Raw genomic sequence first — 17034 nt, 5'->3', positions numbered from 1 at the left:
TATTTTCAATTAGGTCACTGTATTTGGATTTTTAGATCTTCTCTAATTCCCATGACAATGCTAGCGACATGGTACAAAATTCAAACAACATTTAAATCATAAAAATCCAAATTTCACGTGGTAATACGGGAGTGGATCCTCAGATTCAATCCAAAATCATTACTGCAGCAAATTCGGAAATGACAAGCATCTTACGCTTTAAGAATTAATTGTAATGTTTGAACTTAATAAATGAATTCTAACTGTAAAATAATAATTCATTTACCAATAAGAGAATGACTAGACTTACTGTCGTGAATACTTTAAGGGGTGTTTGGTTAAAGGATTGTAAGATTCCATGGGATGGGAATCCCACATTCTCATGTTTGGTTGGCCGGGAATCTCATTCCCGGTAATGTTTTATTATCAATATTAGATTTTTTGGGTATATTACCGGGAATGTTATTACCTCCTTTTCCTTAGTATTATAACATTACCAGCGTTTTAGACTAAAATACCCTTAAATTTTTATTTTTTTCAAAAATATCATTCTTCTGTCATTGAATAATAAAAATTCTACAAAGGTTAAATTACAAATTTATCCTTAAATTATTTTAGATTTACAAAAAAAATCTATAATTAAAATTTTATATAAAATTCAGAGGTTAAAAAAAATTTACCCTTTCATTAAACATTTTTATATTTTTAATTTTGTAAAAAAATTATATAAATATTATGAATTTAATTTTTTAAAGAATATATAAATATTTTACAATTTATAATATTATACAAATATATAATAATGACAATTTGATCAAATATACATTCCAATAATCTTTTATTCATTTAACCAAACACGATAATCTTACATTCCTGCTAAATCAACCAAACACAAAATACAACATTCTCATTAATCCTATTCCCTGATAATCTTTTATTCTCACTGGTAATCTTACATTCCGTGAACCAAACGTACCCTAAGGATTAGATAGAACGTACGTTATAATTTGCCGTAACTATATAAAAAGACAGAGATCAAACATGCTTAAACGTTCAATAGCCCTCCGATTCATGGATGAAGAGATCTAGACATTGTATCCAGAAGTACGGATATAGATAATCTTGATTTCCGGCAAGCTCCATTGTCATCCTTTGCAAAATAATAATTCCTTTCAATTTTCATAATCCTAAGAAATGAGAAATGCAGAAACCCTATTTACCCAAAAATCATGGGGCCTTACCCCCCCCCCTTTCCACTTTCTCTCAACATCACAGACCAATATTCAATTGATAAAACTTATATATATATATCTCCGCAAATCGACTTCAATGGCCTCCAATGGAAAGATCTAAGAGCCGAGGAGAAGATAATTGGCCAAAAAAAAGATGGAAAAATATTTTCCAAGTAATTATCAAAGGGAAAGGCATTGTACTTTGTCAGGGAGATTCAGGGGCATAGGTAGAGCGATTACGTATCTCTGGGAGAAGAATTTGTGAGAATTATCGGAGGACGATGAGGTTTCAGTCCGGTCAGCTTGCCCCCGGCCATGGAACCTGGCGAAACGATTGATGACAGAAATCTTCTCTAGATCCTGACATTCCAATCTTAGGTCCAAGATTGAGGCTCTCTTGTCCAGACTGCATAACAAAGCGGAAACACTAAAAGATGAGATAATTGGCACGGTCGTAAAAAGAGCTTAGGGCAAAGTAATTAATGGAGGCAGCCATGGAAAACCAAAGGTATAATAATTATAAGCTAATAGGCTAGAAGCCATACTTTGGGTCAAAGTACAAAGTAAAATAACCGGAAACATATGCGGCAGTACACTTTCAACAGGCAGAATGCACCTAAAGATCCAAAGGATTAATGAACCTATCCTGGGAAATACTAATAGAAAAGGGAAACCAATACAACCAACAGAATTGACAAGGAAGCCCTTCCGCATAATTTTTACTTGTTTAAGACCACACGTCACCAGTAAATTAACATACAAATGACACCTCGGCATACCCATTGCAACAAAAAAATCAAATTTAACGGGTGGTCTGTGAGGGGAAGTTCTTACCACAAAACACTTAACCTCAATTCATAAGCAAGGTGTACAGCCATTAATAACAATGTTGCAAAAGACTACCAAAAGAAATGTCATGCATAAAAGAAATGGGCGAGAACTAGATGTGAGTTACCTCTGTAAATCATTTTCAAGTTTCTTTGCTCTGATGATAAAATCTTCTGCTGCCTTTAAGGTGGACTGGTCTCTCTCCTTAAGCTTTTCCGAGAGGCTAAAAGCAAATTGAAAGGGAAAAAAATCATCAGATAGTATCAGTTAATAGGAACAATGATTGGGGGATGAGATCCGGTAAAAACAGGATTCAAGGATTTCAAACAATATTAACATGTTCTTACATGCTTTCACTGTCAGGACGAACAGCAGTATCACTTTCCAGTGTACATGCTATGCTGCATGCATCTCCTAAGACTGATCTGGCAACAAAATAGGCCACAGTCTCATAGTTTTTGCTAGCATCTGCAGAAAGAAATGCTCTCGGAGGAGCATGAAGTAGCTGCTGCATAAGCTGCCTTGTCAAGATGAGCCTTCTTTTTGATCTAACCACTGGTGGCCAATCTTCAATCATTTCAGGTTCATCTTCAACCTGTGAATAGATCATCTTTAAGCTAAGAACTGTCATAGTTCTAAGAAAGAAGAAGATAACATCAAAATAGAACAGTTAAACACTGAACACACCTTCTCAATCAATCGATTTGCTGCATGTGCCCATTCCACCTCTCCCACACTGTGATCAACAGAAAACTTCAATATAATTCCAAAACTAAGAAAAACATAAACAGAGTGCAAGAAGAGAGCAACTAATTTTTGTATGGTAAAATTAGTAGAAAATACTTAAGTGTTTTTGGCCATTGACATCTATAATGCTAAAAGTAATTGCAGCAAATGGGTTATTTATTCCAATCACCTGATGTTTTGAGATCCTTGAGAAATTTGCGTCACTTCTCTATACCATGGTAGAAGCTCAAATGCCATACTTTTACGCTTTCTTGCTTTCACAACTATCAAATCCTGATTTGTTATATCAGGAGGCAACGAGTGAGAGGAGGTATGCTCAGTCAATATTGGCTCTGAGTTTTTACAGGCACTATCATGCTGACTAGGATCAGCAGCGTCAATAACCTGTTCACTTGAATGAAGAGCATGTGAACTGTCAGAAGGCCTACCAACAATAAATGCTTTTTCTGCAGCCTTCACCATGGCAATTTTTTGAGCATCATATAGAGAGGACATTTGCTCATTTTTAAACATGCCATACCGATCAAACCAAGATGGAGCCATCTGGGGACTTATTTGAGAGTGTCCACCCTTCAGAATAGCAGCTGAATTATTAGCACTAGAGAAATGCTGGGAACCATTCTGAGAGAATGCCACAATATCATTAGAAGGAGCTAACAGACGATTGGCAAGAGCATCTTTCATCATAGTATCAGGTCCATAAGATAACTGCTCTGCTGCTTCAGAACTTACCTGCTGAGTATCCAAAGCAGAGTCTAGACTTGGGCCTTTAAATCTTTTGACGCTCCTATCACTTGGTTCAATCTCTATATCTTTCATGTATGGTGCCTGATGCAACAAGGAATGGTTCTGATGTGCCATATTATTTGGTCTCAAAGAGTCGCCAAGAGCATCAATGTCTCGGAGCATAGCTGCAGGATTTGGGCTGGCACCATTCTCTGCCAATAACTGCTGATCTTTTGCTGGTTGCTCCTCTCCAACAAAGCTCTGTGGTTTAGCAGAGCCTGCAGACAACTCAGATTGACCACAACCTTCTGCCTCAGCAATTTGATTGTCCAGCTTCTTTGTTCCAGGAAGTGTTGTTTCAGAGTAAATATTCGATTGATGATGGTACTTGAACAAATTTTGGGAATCCCAAGACGACTTACCTCCTAGTGAATGTTGTGGGGCTGAAACACTGGTCCACCCATCAGGCATTTTGGTAAAAGCACCAGGCTTTGGAGATTCAGATGTAGCATATGGTTGGGAAGATGGCAGAGACTCCAAAACTGGAAACTGCAGGCCTTGATTCTTTGCATGGATTTGGTCACTACTACCAGGCTGAGAAGTATCTGAAGAAGCAAGATTGTTATTTGCAGCAGATTTAGGTATGCGGGGTGCTGGTTTCCTTCGCAATTGACTAGTTTGAGCTCCCTCAGAAGAGTCACCAGTCTGCTTGACAAGAGATGCCAACCCACCAAAAGGTGCATCCATAGATGTACTTGGTGTTGCCTGGCTACCCACATTAGTAACATGCTGGCTTTGAAGATGACTTTTTAAATGGTAATCAGAGGTAAAACTGGTAGAAAAGTTGCCCTGGATATTACGTGGTGACGACTTATTACTGATTTGACCAGAAACACTTGAAACATTATTCCTATTGTCTCCAGAGGATGCTCCGTGAGTTGGGGACTGAACAGAAGTTTTTGGATCCAACCATGCATGACCCTTACTTCCTACCCCAGAAGAGTCATAAACTGAATTTAGAGAATTAACTACATGGGGAGAACTCTGAGATAAGATTGCACGATCAGGAATGATAAACCTTTGAGATGGAAGACCTAATTGTAAGCCAAAACCTTCGGAAGTAGAAGGCCTGTTATGCTGAGTCTGGCCTACAGATCCATCAGAAGTTTCTGTATCAGGCATTTCGGATGATAGATTGCATTTGGATGAGCTTAAGTGTGTTGCAGTATCATGATCTCTTGGCTGATCAAACTTAGGAAGAAGCTCCAGCATGTTTTGACTGAAAGGGAGCACATTAAAAAGTAAATAAGAAAATCAGTACTAATAATAAAAATCATATTGCAATATATATGGTGATGAATACATTTTTACTATCATAGTTTTAACAACCGAAAAGTATTATTTGTAGCTAAAAATTTTGAGAAAAGCAAGAAATTCAACTCAAGCTAAAAAACAAGTACAAATGTTCAACTACCTCATTGGAGTTGTCTTGTTTGGCACAGAACCAACAAAGGATCTGTCAGAAGCAGAACCCTGATTTGAGCTTTTTGAAGGTACCTCGTCTGCTTGATTGCTAGGAAAACACCCCTAAGCAGGTGAAAAATAATAAAATATTATTTAGTCTTCCGAAGGCTTATATTATTCTAAAAAAGCAAAGTAAACTTCAGCAGTTGTACAGAGGACAGAAAAATATTTGACAATTTCAGACCAAAAATTACCTTCTCAGTTTCTAAGGACTCTCTAAAAGCATGACCAGTAAATGTTGACTGCCCAACGTATCCTTGGTGATCCCCTTTCAATCCTTGTGAAACATGTTGGGATATTGCATGTGAATGTGCAACACTTTTAGTTCCATATGAAGGTTCAGCCTCCGTATCCAGATCCCCCATAGGATGATACTGAAATTTACGGATTCCAGAAGGCTTATGACTAATACAAACAGATGACTTCTGTTTTCCTCCACGTGAATCATTTACATCCATCCAGACATTGTCTCTCATGCCACTGGTAGAAGAATGGTGGAATGTGTTTGGGTTAAAACTGTCATTGCAAGTTTCTTTGACACTGTGATCCTCCAACATATTTGCTTCATTCGCTCCCTTGTCCAAGCAATCATTTTCAGATGAATCAAAAGCTTGATGTTTCCTATCCTGATTTTGCTGATATTTGGCTTGAACCTTGCTTTGTGCAGAGTTTAATTTAGAATCAGTACTTCTCCTGAGATCAATATTATGATTGTTTGGAAGTCGCTGGCTGCTTTCAGTGACCCTTGTGGTTCTTGAATCTGTTACTGCAGCAACATTATCCAAGTCAGAACCTTCCCTATTGATATTCACCTGTAGGCTTCTCAAGCTGGAACTGAAATTTCCCTGCTCAATATTTGCATTAGGAATGGAATGATCAAGAGCAGAACCATGACCTTTATCCTCATGCAGGGCACCTCTATGATTACTATTCTGAGATGGTTGAAATGCACAATCAATATCCTGACTTTTTGATATAGCATTACCGCTATGTGGTGAAGAATCAATGAAGTTCCAACCATTTGGCTTATTGTGTGGCTGTACACGCATACTATGTACAGCTATGCCTTGTTGGTGACCTGAAGGGTTCTTTGCACCCACTTGCAAATTAGGAGAGTGGTCAACATTTCCAAAGAATTGAACACTTTCAGATACAGGTTTCTGTATAAAACTGCAATCCAACCATTTGCTTCTTTTTCCTGTCAACTGTTGAACAGATTTCTGAGATGAATCATTTGGCATTTTCTCATTCTGTTCATTTGCAATCTGGACTCCTGATTGCTGAACCCCTGGGATGCTGAAAAAGTCAAGATTGATATTGGCATCACTAGACATTGGAAAAGGTTTAGAGTTCGATGAGGAGCCAGTCTGCAATTTGTTATTAACCCAAGCTAATTGATGTTTGCTGTCATCATGGACACTTTGTGATGGCATATTCCCACTTGGAGGTTCACTATTCTGCACTCCTAAACCACCCCACTGGTCCTGTACCCCTAAATCATTACTAGATGTTTCTGCCACAGCAGACTGCATAAGTGCACTCCAACTGCCACTTTGCAAAGAAGGCAATGCCCAAAAGAGTCCGCACCATCCAACAATGAGCCCATGTTGGTGCTCCGTCCAAAGATATCCCACACACTATCATCTGAACCAAACAAAATCTTTTCTTCAGTTTCATCTAGCGTGGCCACACACTGTGCGGGGGCAGCCTGAATCGTTGACTTTTCCAAGGATATTTCTGATGGACTAGGAAGTTCTGCCTTCCACAAGACTCCTGCATCATCATGTTTTTGGGCTGAATAGTCTTTTCCTGTAAGTTTTCTGAATGAAATCCAGTATTTAAGCCTTGTCCTGCTGCAGCCCCAAACACTTTTTTACCCTGAACACCCTGTCTAGAAACCAAAGTTCCATCTTGCAAGCCAACTTGATCTGTAAATACGGCATACTGATTACCTGGAAAAGAACTACTGCTGGCTGGTACCTGCTGCATTGAAGGTTTATCCATTTGGATAGAAGAATGGTGATATGGGATTCCTCTTGCACCACCGGTTGAGATACCATAAAACGATTGATCAACCTGTGGAGGAACCAAACCCATCAAAGACACCTGCCCTTGCTCAGGGGAAAACGTAAATCCTCCAGAGGATATATGCATGGCAGGAGATGCACCATGCTGCAGACAATTTGCATTTGGTGTCATGTGCTCAGGCTGCCAGGAATAATTTGAAGCATCATGGAGAGGAAAGCCATTGATTGGAGCTGGAGAAAGGCTATCCATTCCCTGTTTTACAGTAGAGGAAACCTGACTCGTGGAGCTCAACTGCCTTGCATCTGGTAGCTGAAACTGTAGCTTCAGGAGTTGTTGTCTCTGTAATTCATGCATTTGCTTAAGCATAGCATGTTGTTGTTGCCGTAATAGCTGCATGTCATTCATCCCTGATTGCTGCCTGGACAAAGGCTGGATCATTCCAGAATGCTGTGCACTAATTTGCTGTTGCCCTCCAAAAAAATCATAATTTACTGGGGATTCCGTAGATTCCAACCTTGGGAACTTTTCTTATGAAGATCAGGACCATTTCCTATCTGTGAATCAAGAGGATATAAGCATCTAGATGCTGCATCCACTATGTCCTCAGGCCTCAAACATGTGTGAGTGAAGTTCGTGTCCTGCTGCTGACTAGAAGACTGACTACTATGTCCTCGGTCAGACTCAGCTAATGCCAAAAGAATATAATGAAGACAATTACGTAGTTTTAGGATGCATGCTACAACCATGCGCTAAATCAAAATTATAGCAACAGAAGAGAGCTGAAACTTAACAAATAAAATGTCTTCATATTACCTAATTGATGTGCACTAAAATTCAACAAACTGGAAACAAGAGGTACATCAACTTGTCTCTGGCCTCCAACCCATAGATTGTTACTTAACCCAGGCCAGGCAGAGTCAAGGAGCCGCGAATGATGTTGGCCTAGGGACAAACCCTCTTGACCAAGGAAATTATGGACCCTGTCTCCAACTTCGTTGCCAGGCATAGAGATAATCCAAGCCAAAAATACTCAGCAGCTAAAGGTTTAAGAGAAATATTAGAGCCTAAAAAAGAATTAAGTATTGACAAGCTTTCAATTCCATTATATGCCACACAACCATAAGAATCCTTCTTTGAATCCAAGTATAATTAGAAACAAACCTCTTCTGTACATTTAAACATTCACCTTGGTTGTGACGTTTCCTGCATTGATAAAATCTAACATACCATCTCTTCATGGAAACAGAAGTAAAGGCAACTATCTGTTCATGAAAATTGTTCCACCTTTCTTTTCTTCATTTGGTATAGCAAACTAATCTAATGCCAAAGTTCATCTTTGTTTTCTATGTACCACACTCGATAATCAACATGAAAAACAAGCCTCATATTGATGAAAATTAATGGAAGGTAGATTCATTAAATCAATAAATTCAGATGTACATATGAGATGTTAGCAGTCTGATACATCAAGTACATAAAGATACCTCCCAATTAACAAAAAACCAAACATCAGAGGCTACCATATCAATGTCAATGAACTCTAACTAACACACAAAAAAAGGAGACACTCAAGAAGCAACAAAGCAGAATATACTACAAGTTCAGTGCGAACATAAATTCACTCACTACTAATGAAAAAATCTTGAAACTAATTATTTATAAAAACCAAAACATTAACCTTTCATCTATTAGGAAGAAAAGAACTACTGCAACCTCAGCTCAATTTAAAATTCACAATTCCCCTCGATGAAGATCCCTGACGCCCCTCCCTTCTATAGGAAAACAGACACTAAACTAAAAATTCCGTAAAATCGCACATTTCGTAAAAATTCCGTAAGATCGAAACGGCAGCAAGCAATCCCCGTCACTAAAACGAAATAAAAGCGACGCGGCTGCCCAGCCATGTACCATCAAATCGTTAGCATCGATTCAGCATCTCATATAAAAATAATACTTGAAGAGTGGAAAAATCACATTAGGGTACCTCGAGAGAGGGGGGATGGAGAAGAAATGAACTTACAATGGAGTGGAAAAAACATTAAAATGGAGCTCGGAAAACGATCATTGAAAGAGTGTCAAAATTGTTAGAAAATTTTTTAGGGTTTGAAAAATTGGGCGCTTTTGTTTTTGCTAGAAGATAGAGATGGAGAGATAGCGATAAAGTGATCGAAATAGTGTGCGAAATTTTCAACGAACAGAGGAGCAAAATTGAGGTTCGGATCCGAAGGTCAGGTTTGGGAGGGAAAGTAAACAAGGAGGAGGATTGAGGGGGCAATGTTTGGGTGCACAAGGAAAAGAAATAATTTTGATGGTCCTGTGGCCATAACTTGACACGTGTAAACATCTTACGGCGGTTTACACGCTTTATAAAAATTGAGGATTCCACCGTTTACTCAGTCTAAAATGTTATCTTAATATTTTTTATTTCAATTTAAATAACTAATGTTAAAAATCTAATGGTAAATTCCAAAAATAATCATTGAACTTATAAGGTGCTTTTATTGGAGTTGTTGTCAATAAGAAAAAAATTAATAGTCACTAAATCATTAAACTATTAACGTTGAGTGTAAGGTCCATTTCAGTTGGATTCTGGCAAAGTTGGTTAAATGAGAAATGAGGTTAGGAGGTTGTTCTGCTCTAGTAGTAACTGGACTCAAATAAAAGTTAGTTGGATATGGGATAATACTCGTAGTAGGATGGAGAAGGTCACCTGGCATCGCCTTATTTGGTTTCTTGCTCATATTCCAAAATTCTCACTGATTTCATGGATGGCCATTTTGGACAGATTACCTACGAAAGATAGACTTGCTAGATTTGGAATGGCTACATACAATGTGTGTGGGTTGTAGAGTCTCGAAATCATCTCTTCTTTGATTGTGCTTATGCAAGGGAAGTATGGGGTGCAGTTCTGCACTCTTGTGGGCTTTATCAATAACCTCAATGCTGGAGTGATAGTCTCCAATGGAGGCCAGTGAATCTTAAGGGTAAATCTTTTTTGGTGCGTATCCTAAAGTTAGCTTGGACCGTATTTGTTTATTACATTTGGGAGGAACGAAATAACAGACACTTCAGAGGTTTGGTTCGTTCGGTTGATAATATTGTTAGTAGAATTAAAGATGCTGTGAAAATTAAATTGTATAGATGTTATATGAATAGATTGTATGTTGTAAATAGACAATTGTGTATAGTTTGGGAATTGATTTAATTGTCTAGGGTATATATGTTTTGTAGCAGCTAGTCTGCTTTCTTTTGTATGAATAAAATCTTTTACTTATCCAAAACAAAATTAAACTATTAACGATAGCTATCAACTGATGCAACGTGTTAAAAAATTCTAAAATTCTTATGTCCTTATTTGATAGTTTATTTGGTTGAAAAGATCATCAAACTACTCCTCTTCTTCTTATATTTCATTTTATCGGTTCAAACTCATCATAAAACTTTCCAAGCTCCTCGAACTCCTATCATAACAAATAGTTAAAAAATCCTTAACAACTATATTATCTCTCCTTTTTTCACCCAACTTTCAGTTTTCTATTTTGTTTACTGAACTTTACAAATTGAATCATTTTACTCACTCTGTCGTTAACTTTTTAACGGTGTTATGACATTGGCATAGGAATCAAACGACGCCGTTTTGAAAAACTCAAATATACTCTAAAACGACGTTGTTTTGGTAAGTAAAATATGAGAGATAGTAAAGTTTAATGATTCATGGAGCAATTTACCCTTTTTCTGCTCTTCTCCATTTTCTCTCCGTATATGTGGTCATTCGGTTCAAAATTTCATGGATCGATTAGTCTCGACCTTTGAGTCCGAATTTGGTGATTGTTTCATAGGAAAATGTCTCAAAACCATGACTTTAGACTAAAATGTTTTGGTTTCTTCACTTTCAATCTCAAATTCGTGGTCATTAAAAAACATCAATATAACTATTTATTCAAAAAAATAATCAATGGTAAATAACAATAATTGAAAGGATAAATTATAATCCAAACTTACAATTTTTGCTTAAGAAGACAACCGGAAATCAATTTTGTCCTGACTTTCTTACTTGTCCTCAATGAAGTCGCCAAGCTACCGTAACCGTCATTCGGTGGTCCCAAAATCGGGTTCCGACTTATATTGATGTGTTGGAGCCGCCACCGATCAGTTTGGATTAGGTTGATCGAACGCCTTAACTTACCATTTAACTGATCTACATTTTACAATGAAATAATTGGATTTGGAAGTCGATTATAGCCAAAGAATGATTAGCATCCTTGTATTGCCCTTTAGATACCAATTTGATTTATCGGTTGTATTAATTACGAAAATTAAAAGTTGATCACAAATCAATCTGACAGTATCTAAGTCTCTCAAACTATCTCTGGACCTAAAGTCTTCTTATCATATAACTTTGTCAAACAGATAGGAGTACGACATCAACGTCCATACAGAGCCTCATATGGTGCCATGTGAATACTTGCCTGGTAACTATTATTGTAAGTGAACTCAGCTAAGGAAATAAATCTTCCCAACTACCACAAAAGTTAATCACACAACCCCATAACATATCCTTCACCACCTTAATAACTCCCTCAGACTGATCATCAGTTTACAGGTGGAAGTTGTACTGAAATTCAAACAAGTACTCAAAACCTCGTGCAAAGCCTTATAGAGCCTAGAAGTAAACCTCGTATCTCAGTCGGAGATGATGGACAATTGAACACCGTGGAGCCTAACGATCTCAGATATATAATTTAGCCAACTTGTCCAGAGAATAATTATCCCGAATAGGAATAAAATGAGCTGACTTGGTGAGTCGATCCACAATCAACCAAACAGAATCCTTTTTGGAATGAGTCAAATGAATACAGGTAACAAAGTCCATCGAAATACTCTTCCATTTCAACTCAGGAATCTTAATAGACTCCAACAGTCCCAACGGATGTTGGTGTTTTGTCTTAACCTGCTGACAAGTCATGCATCTTGTAACACCCCCAACCTGTATCCAACCCGGATACGAGTCAGAGATATTACATTGACTTTTAAAACACAACTCATTACAAATAATAGTAAAATGCTTGAACTTATATTACGAAAAATACAATAATATACATATGGTAATATAAGTTTACCAAAATATTCAGAGCATACACAACTTAACTTTTTAATTACATGCCAACATCCATTTCCATAACAAAATGACCTACTGATTAAGTTACTTCTGATCTGATAGTTGCAGGAGTAATGTTGTCCAGCTGCTTAACCTCGATCGTCTACTTTATCAGATCCTACGTGTGAAACACTCACATACTAAGTCATCAACTTAGTGAGGCAATATAATAATAATATCAATAAATATAAAGTAATTGCCAAAATGAGATGGGTTGCAATAATAAGATGTATGTAAACAATGCAATAACCAAAACCATGTTTCTTACACATATACTTCTCAAATTCACATTCATAAGTTCGCCTTAGTAAGTTCATTAGCCCATGGTACCATACAAAGAACCTAAGGTATGCGAGTATTATGAGGTTGTGCACTATACTGTCACCACAGCTCATATAATTGCACCTAAATGCCACGTAGAATTGCACCGGAGTGCCGCGTAGAATTGCACCGTAGTGCCATATAATAATGTCCATAAGGACCACATATCATTCCTTAATAATCATATACATATGCCAAGGATCAAGTATGTGTCTCACCAGACCTCACACATATTCCAAAAAATACATATATGTCCCGAAGGACCACATAGACCCTCTACCCTTGGCATGCCAACTATACTTATAGTTCTCATTTACATAACATGGGCTTTCACAATTTATCTTATTTGTATCGCGTAGACATATTATTTTCATACCTTTATCACATAACTCATATAACTTTTTCTTGCATATTCATGTCCCATAATGCATATGGTATGGATTCATGTCATATATCATAATATGAAATACTATCATGTATCAAAATATTGAATCTAGACTTATCACAAGTCTACAACTGAATAAAATACATATTCATGCTATGCATATGCACTCACCTAGATTTCTTTGTCTTTACCTCGATTGATCTACTTGTTGATGGTTCCGGAACTCGTTTAGGCTCGATATCTACATAGTAATTCATTGATACTTATCAGTATACTAATTAATATATTCTAAACTATCATTTCTTAGGCTAAAAGAAAAGTCATTTTCATCTTTTAATGGAGGTATGCATCGATGCACTACACCATGCATCGATGCATAAATCCTATTCGATGTTTGTATTTAATGGGGATGCATCGATGCACTCTTATGCATCGATGCACTCCTCATGCATCGATGCAGAAATCCTATTCGATGTTTTCTTTTTAAATTAATGCATCGATGCACTGCATATGCATCGATGCACCTTAAACAATTTATGGGATTTATCATCAATGCATCGGTGCACAATGAATGTGCATCGATGCACATTGCCTAGAATTTTCATTTTAGCACGAAAATCTCTTCTTAGTCTACTTAACACTTTATATTTCCCCTCTTTATATATCTTTAACTTGCATACTCTTACTTAAACTAATTATTATTCATTCCATACTTTTGAAACTTTAAAATCCAATTCTCCATGTAGAATTTAAGAATCTAACCCAAATTTCAACGTGGATTTAAATAACCTCATATAATATTTAATTATTTCCCCTATTAAAAGACTCTTTTACCCCTTTAGTTCATCTTTCTTTGTTAATTGATCCTACACAAAACATTCCCATTAAATCTTTCAACTATTCAATTTATCTACTTTGGTCACTAAATTTTATAATTTCACAATTTAATCACTAATCCGGTATGGAGGATGTTACACATCTCACCACAAAATCTGAAATATCCTTCTTCATGTCACTATAAATGTAAAGCTCCTTGATATTCTTGTACATTTTGTCTTTACCAGGATGCATGGCATAAGGACTACTACGAGCCTCCTAAAGAATAACCTATTTTAACTCATCATCTTTAGGGACACAGTAACGTCCATAAAAGTAGAGAATATCATCCTGATCAAAAGTATGTTATTAACTCGTTCGCTACTCAACCTGCCCAATCATGAGAAGTAAAGAGATATATAGGAGTTGTTTGATCTTAATCTCATTGTCCAAAGTGGGTTTAACTTGTAACTTTGCTATAGACCGTCATCATGAAACAAACTCAAACTGGCAAACAAGGCTCTTAGATAGGATATCGCCTTACGACTTAAGGTGTCGACCACCACTTTACCCTTCCTTTGATGAAACCTATCTCACAATCATAGTCCTTTAGAAGCTCTAACAAGCTATGCTTCCTCAAATTTAACTCTTTCTAAGTAAGAAAATACTTCAGAATCTTATGATCGGTATAAATATAACACTTTTTTTCATATATAGTGTCTCTAGATCTTCAAAGCAAAAACCACAGCAACAAACTCCAGATCATTAGTGGGATAGTTGCGCTCATGCGGCTTTAACTGAAGTAACGCATAAGCGACAATCTTCCTATCTTGCATCAAAACACATCCTAATCCAGAGTGAGAAGTATCACTGTAGGCAGAAAAATATTTTCTAGACTCAAACTGAATCAACATTGGGCTTGAGTCAAAACAGTTTTTAGTTTCTCAAAGCTAGCTTGTTGGTCTTCAGACCAGACAAATGTAACATTTTTCCTTAAAAGTTTCGTTAAACGAGATGCAATAATGGAGAACCTCTCAATAAAATGACAATAATAACCAGCTAAGACCAAGAAACTACATATTTCTAAGACATTCTTTGGTTGCTTCCAGTTCAGAATAACCTCTATTTTACTCGGATCCACCGGGATACTTTTAGCAGAAACGACATGCCCAAGAGAAATCACTTCGTTGAGCCAGAACTCACACTTTATCAACTTGGTGTATAACTTGTTTTCCCTTAGAGTCTACAGAACAATGCTTAAATGCTCATTGTGTTCTGCTTCAGTTCGAGAATACACCATTATGTCGTCGATGAATACAACTACAAACTGATCCAAGTAAAGTCAAAACACTCGATTCATCTGATCCATAAAAGCTGCAGAGGCCTTAGTTAACCCGAATGACATCCTTAAAAACTCATAATGCTTATATCGAGAATGAAAAATAGGTTTTGGGATATCAGATTCCTTCACCTTTAGTTGGTAATAACCAGACTTCAAGTCTATCTTTTAAAAACAGAAGCCCCTTGAAACTGGTCAAACAAATCATCGATCATTGGCAGAGGATATTTGTTTTTAACCGTGAGCTTGTTCAGTTTCCTGTAATCAATACAAAGTCTCAAAGTTCCATCTTTCTTATTGACAAAGAGAACTAGGCTTCCCCAAGGTGAAACACTGCTCGAATGAATCCTCTATCCAACAACTCATGAAGTTAGACTTTTAATTCCTTAAGCTCCTTTGGGGTCATACGGTAAGAAGCCATCGAAATGGTGTAGAACCGAAATAGACTTCAATCTCAAACTCAATTCTCTATCCAGCGGCAATCTATACAATATTTTAGGAAAAACATCGGGAATTTTTTAACAATCTAGATGTCTTCAATGTCAAGTCGAGAACTCCTAGTATCTAGAATATAAGTTAGAAACCCCTCAAAACCCTTCATGGTCACCCTCTAAGCTACCAAAATAGACATAACATTCGTCAAGAATCCACGACATTCTCCGATCATTACAATCTTCTATTTATTCAGAGTCTTTAGAACAACTCTCTTGGTCTCACAATTGATATCAACTCGATGTTTTCTCAACCATTTCATGCTAAGAATTAAGTAAAACTCCTCTAAAGGTAACTCCTTCAGGTCATCCAGAAAGATCTCCCCATGGATCACTATAAGACATCCTCTAAAAATACGATTTAACTCTATAGATTGACTTATGGGACTTTGAACTGTCATCGAACTCTCAGTATTTTCAACCGGGATATTAAGACCCTCAGAAATAGAATATGACAGATAGGAATGGGTACAACCATTATCAAATAATGCAAATTAGGGAACTTAATGAATAGTAATATTACTTGCAATCACATCAAAAACATTGTGGTCTTGTCGATGTCTAGCAGTGTAAACCAACGCATGTTGTGTGGCCTCAAATCTGGATAGACCCCTACTCTGAGAAGCTCGACCTCTACTAGCTAATCTCGATGCTCTCTCCTAACTATGACCCCCTGTTAGAGTCTGAAATGTACTCTAAGTACGAGCGGGAGTATGAGCTAGTGTCTGAACTGTAGTAGCTGACTCTGAACAATCCCTCAAGAGATGGTCATCAGAACCACATCTAAAATAGATACTCAACTTCTTCCTATATTCACCAAAATGATGTCTCCCACAGTGCTCAATAACAACAAAGGCTGCGATCCAGAAGAACCACTCTGACTAGAAGGCGTTACAACTGATGAACCTGACGCCATAAGCCTGAGACTCGCACAACCTCTATGAAAAAACTCACCTTTGCCTCTCTTGTTTTGGCGTGCAGAAGATTCAATTGAACCATAAAGCCTCCTAAATATGTCTCGATCTCGGTATCTATCTCTTCTATGCCCTATACTTACTTGCTTTATCTCCTCAGTGGTCTTGGCTATCTTAACCAATGAATCAAAGTTCTTCTCCCAGTGGGTAGTAACTAAACTCCTAATCTCATACATGAGTCCATTCTCGAACCTTAAGCACCAATCTGATTCAGTGTCACTAAGTCTAATAGTATAGTGACTCAACCTAATAAACTCAATCTCATAATCCATAACAGACATATCACCCTGCTCCAAATTCTAAAACTCCTGGCGTCACTCCTATAAGTATCTCTCTCGATGTATTGACTCTGAAAATGTGCTTTGAAAATATCCCAAATTAACTGATTCCCCGGAATATTACCAGAAATCAATTACCACTATCTAAAACTCTATTTCTTCAGTATAGAAAATGACCCCTTTAACCTTTGCTTAGGCATCAGATCCA

At 37.2% G+C, this 17034-nt stretch overlaps 1 protein-coding gene across 1 annotated transcript; it reads right to left on the bottom strand.

Annotated features, from left to right (window-relative positions):
• Positions 1-1078: 1078 nt before the first annotated feature.
• Positions 1079-8122, bottom strand: LOC120134854. The gene is given in 11 exon segments (XM_039151236.1): positions 1079-1617; positions 2167-2262; positions 2387-2634; positions 2727-2775; positions 2956-4791; positions 4987-5099; positions 5231-6618; positions 6621-6873; positions 6876-7580; positions 7583-7749; positions 7878-8122. Coding segments are annotated over 11 exon segments (5274 nt in total). The 5' UTR covers positions 8071-8122; the 3' UTR covers positions 1079-1391.
• Positions 8123-17034: the final 8912 nt, after the last annotated feature.

This window comes from Hibiscus syriacus, unplaced genomic scaffold (assembly GCF_006381635.1).
Source record: "Hibiscus syriacus cultivar Baekdansim isolate YM2019G1 unplaced genomic scaffold, ASM638163v2 tig00110599_pilon, whole genome shotgun sequence".
NCBI lineage: Eukaryota > Viridiplantae > Streptophyta > Magnoliopsida > Malvales > Malvaceae > Hibiscus > Hibiscus syriacus.
The sequence above is the reverse complement of the archived record's forward strand: the minus strand, read 5'-3'. Positions and strand labels throughout refer to the sequence as shown.